Source organism: Impatiens glandulifera, chromosome 6 (genome assembly GCF_907164915.1).
Source record: "Impatiens glandulifera chromosome 6, dImpGla2.1, whole genome shotgun sequence".
In the NCBI taxonomy this organism is placed as follows: domain Eukaryota; kingdom Viridiplantae; phylum Streptophyta; class Magnoliopsida; order Ericales; family Balsaminaceae; genus Impatiens; species Impatiens glandulifera.
The window spans coordinates 12,382,354-12,387,399 of record NC_061867.1 but is presented as its reverse complement, the minus strand read 5'-3'; the positions used below and the strand labels follow the sequence as shown (position 1 = coordinate 12,387,399).

Below are 5,046 nucleotides of genomic sequence, written 5' to 3'. Positions count from 1 at the left end.
TTTGAGTTGATTCTCCTAATTTTTTTTAATCCATAGATTTATCTTTCTTTTCACATGTTATCTTCAAATTCCATGAATAGTAAAATTGTTTATATATGTTTTATCTTTCTAAAAAAAAAAAGGATAAGATAATTTAGGAAATGCATGGAAAATGAACAAAGAAATATTTTATTTGAGAGGTAAATAAATTTAGAAATAAATCTATATTTTGCATGGCAATGTCATCCTTCACAAGGAGGAGATCTTGCCTAGCTTATTATCCTCCATGCACATAATTAATCAACCCATTCCTACTTAAAATCTCAACAAATTAATCTCCAAGCTATCAACACAAAATGAATCTATGCAAAAGAATATGAAACCCAAAGAATCAAATCTATGCATAGTTGCACATTCCATAGCCACATTTAAACCCTTTCTTGCACTTCTTCTTGCATCCACCACAATTATTTCGGTCATTCAAAGGATTCACACACTTCCCATTGCAACAAATCTCCGGGTACTTGCACTTCTTCCCACACATTCCGCAATTGAGTCTATCTGTGTTTGTATTCACACACTTCTTCTTGCAACAATCCGGTCCTTGACTCCCTTTCGTCCGACAAACCCTAGGATACTTATTACACGTCATGGCTTGATGTGGGCTAGCCTTTTGGTACAATAAACGCCCCACCCCACGTAATGAAGCAAGTCCATCATCCTCGAGAGACATCGTATCTCGCATGGCATCATCAATTTCCTCGTCATCAAATAATAACGTCTCACTCTGATCTTCCACGTCAGAAAGAGCAACGACGAATATAGACATAAGTAGAGCTAGTAAATACAAAACTCTCAAACACTTCATTGGGATATAAACCAATTAGATAGAAAACAAAAAGGTTTATGAAATGGGGAACAAGAGAAAGAAATCAATAATATGATTGTGAAAGTTGATGGGAGATTGGGGAATGGATAGAGGGGTATTTATAATACGTAAAAAAAAACGTGTTTGGCATAAATTAAATGTGAAAGTAATTAAACTAGATTTGGACTTAGGAATTAGGGTATAATTAATGAATTGTTTATTACTTGATGAACAATCAAAATACTATATAGTTAGGCTAAATAGTGGGATGGTCTTATTCAACGGATATATACGTATATAACATGTGAATTGAGTTCTATTAGTAAAAGGAAGTTAGGTTTTGTAATAAATATAATTAATTAATTAATATAGGAAATCAAATTAGACTAAATTCAACATATTAAACAATTAATAATTATAAAGACATATATGTATATAGACAAAGTTTATACTTATGTTTTTTTCCACTTGTTGGACTTATAAGAGACCGTTACAGAAGCACTATAAACCGTTAGCTTCCAAAATGAACAACGCCTCTTTGACTTACTATGAATTAGACCTGAAAGGATTGACTTTAAATTTTTAATCATTTCTATTATGGATAACTGGGTATAAAATCGACAGGTGCTTTAATATTTCTATTGCGGCTTATTTAAAAAGTAAATAAAAAGCATTAAGATGATCTGTAAAATGACTTATTTGATGATTTTATTATTACATCATTAACAATACAAACAATTTGGGAAGCCACTTCTAAACCCTCTCCTTCTAAACATGCTGAATTAGAAAGAAAAAAAATAATGTCACATTTAAGGTCTAGTGGTCTACTGATTATTGAGACTTTCATCCGAACAAACCCTCAAAAACAGTCTGACATATGTATCTCGCAAATGGAACACTAATGACATAATCAAAGGGTGAGGTAAGTTGTTACAGACATATCGAAGTGATGTAAAGAAAAAACATTCAGTGAGCAGAGGGTTATTAATTGTAAAAACCGAAGATTCAACACTAATCACTAGTAGAAAAAAAGGTATCTGTAAAGGTAAAAACCGTTACTAACTTCGATAAAAACTATGGAGGATAAGAGATAAGTCTACCCAAATCAGTAATCACCATAGTTTCAATATTGCATGTGCAAATTGCAAATATTGGACATAGAGAAATTACAAGTACAAGAAAGACCAAAAACCAATTAAAAGGCATCTAGTGGAAGACTGAAACCTTTAACAAATTATCCTACATATATGCATTTAATTTTTTTAAGATTGATCCAAAACAACAATGTATATAGGCAAACAATACAAATGGGAATAATGTTGCATGAGCAACCGTATCAAAAGAAGAAGATGAGAAAAAGATCGAGTGAGCCAAGTACAAGGATTATGGGTTAGTTGAACAAAAGAATTGACCACAAAAGAGAATGTGAAATATTTAGAAATTTAAGGGTTAGAACGCATATAGTGATGGTCGACTTAGCCTACAAAATGATGCATGTCCAAACGCATCATGATATATCCTTAAGAAATAAAACCAAATTAAGAGAATCATTAACAAAAAAATAAATAAATAAATAAATAAGTTGACCTAATTTGTATCTGTCACAATTTGAAAGACAATAAGCAAATTAAGCCCATTTCTTCTTACACAAATATTCTACCTATTCAAAAGATGCCAAATGGATCTAGCCAGAAATCTCTTCCTTTCTTATAAGAAGTTAAAAGTGAGATTATTTCTAAATTATGGAAGAGTGGATTAGTGATGGTATCTATTATATATATTATATATACTTAATTATAGGTTATTGAATTAGACATTCTCATTTATTTAGATTTTTATATGAGTATGAATTTTTACATAAATGTAAATAAGTTGCGGGTTCTTATAAATATATTCATATATAAAATTATATTTTATATTTTATCCTAAAAAACAATGATTGAATCTCGCCTTTTACAAATTTAGAAAATTATGAATGATAGATTAATGCTGGCCTTATTTAGATAAAATAATAATAATAAGAATAATTAAAATAATACTAATACTAATAATAATAGAGATATTAATATATAATAAATAAATAAATAAATTTAAAAGAGAAGGTATTTTAATAATATCTTGGGGCTTGTTTAATTTCAATTAGGCCCAACCCAACTAGGCCTTCATCTTAAAATTTAACAATTTCCAATGATTCTATCCGTTAGGCCTGAGAGGAGTTTGAGTCCATTACGCATTATCTCTCATAACATATTAGTTTGTCTTCATTTATTGTTGAACCCTAATATCACTTTCTATTTTCTAATGAATACTTGGTTTAACATAATTACAAACCTATGATGTTTGGATTTCTCCATGGTTATCTATTTTTATTAAATAGCTTAATTTAAAGATAAAAAATGTTGTCGGTAAAAATGGGTTTTTACCGATAGTTTATTATGTCAGTAAAGCCCCTAAATATGTCGGCATATGTCGGTAGAGCTCTTATCAGTAAAGGTATTCGAGTCTTGGCCGACATATGCATAAACCTGTTAATATATGTTTTACCGACATATTTAGACATATATGTCGGCATAACTTTTTCCGACATATTTAATTAGATAGGTCAGCCTAAACTAATTAATGAAATTTTAGCATATATTGTATTTTTTCTAGTTTGGATGATAATAGTTTGGATATGTAAAAAGTCGAGTGGCTATTTAATCTTTATTCAGGGGAAATACCTAAAGATTTGATAAAATTTGTAGGCAAATCTTCTTTACCGACATATATAAGCTTATCTGTAGGTACAAAGCCTGTACCGGCATATTTTAACAAATTTGTTAGCATAGTGCAACTATGGGAATGCCGATAGATTTCATCGAATGTATATCTGTCGGTACAGGATCTGTACCGACGGATAAATTGGTAAAGGAAATTTGCCCACAGTTTTCATCAAGTCTTTCGATATTTCCCTTGAATAAAAATTTAATAGCCTATTCGTTTTTTTATATAACCTTAACTTGTTTTCAGCCAAACTAGAAGAAATACAATACGATCCATAAGAAAAAAAATTATTACGTTTCCAAAATTCTCAATCAATACGTATTCTTGTTGCGACCTCGTCTCCGCGTGGAGGAAGAACCTGCAAAAGTAGCAAATTAATATTATTATGTCAAAATCAATATAAACAATAAGTAGTAAAATTTTAACGGTACGAGTAGTGTCCGGCGTGGACCGGTCATCCTAATCCTCATGTTGCTCATGCTCTTACTCATCCCCTAGATATGTACTGTCAATGAAATCCCCATCCTCATCCTCCTATGGATAGTGGTCTAGTGGGGCAAAAGCTATTGGGACCGGATTGAATACCTGGTCCCCTAAAGGCTCCCCCGGGTCCCTAAATGCCCCCCTCGAGTCGTAAGGTCGCCTACCTATGAAATCAGCCTCTAAATGTCTTAATGAATTTTCTTGGCATGGTACCTTGTAACAAAGATAGTAGGATCATATATATTTATTAATATGGAATAAATAAGAGAATAATTTTAAAGTAAAACATCAATTTAATCTTAATTTTAACTATATATTTGTAAAACGTTGATTTATTTTTGTCACAATCTTCCAACCAGATCGTGATGTCATATCAGGGGCGTAGAATACTTGTTTTGTTTGACTCGCCAAAATATAAAGTTGTTGGCATTGGGTTTTTTAAATCTGGTTTACATTTATACTTTTGAAGCCATTATTATCCACTTTCACTTTATTTTTCCCCAAAATGTGCATCAAACCACTTAAACTTGAAGAGGACAGATCGTTTGCGAGAAAAGTATTATACTTGGATTATGTCCATTAAAACCCCGTAGTATGACATAGTATCCGATCCATTATTGACTACAACAACTCCGTTGTTTTGAGTGGTCAGACCTTCGTCATATTTTTCTGTACATAATTTGTATCCATTTATTTTAAACTACACAAAACTACAAGAGTACGTAGTTGGACCGGAGCCTAAGATCTTAAGGTCTTTATATATCGCTATCGTCTGTTAATTAGGCGGCTTATGTACATTTCAAAAAATTATTCGTAAATTGTAAAATTAAGTTAAAGTTATAATATATGCATAGTTCTGGTATCTACTCACTCTATACTTAAAATAGTTAGCATACGTTGGGAGAATTTCTCCAATGGACTTCATGTGATTGTAATCATGCACATGCTCATTG

At 31.3% G+C, this 5,046-nt stretch overlaps 1 protein-coding gene across 1 annotated transcript; it reads right to left on the bottom strand.

Moving 5' to 3' along the window:
* Nucleotides 1-376: 376 nt before the first annotated feature.
* LOC124943174 (stigma-specific STIG1-like protein 1) lies at nucleotides 377-808 on the bottom strand. The gene has a single exon (XM_047483724.1). The coding sequence runs from the start codon at nucleotides 806-808 to the stop codon at nucleotides 377-379; it is 432 nt and encodes a 143-aa protein (XP_047339680.1).
* Between the last annotated feature and the right edge of the window lie 4,238 nt (nucleotides 809-5,046).

What these genes read in the sequence shown, in the direction of transcription:
- LOC124943174 (XM_047483724.1), bottom strand. Translation starts at nt 808, where the DNA reads ATGTCTATATTCGTCGTTGCTCTTTCTGACGTGGAAGATCAGAGTGAG.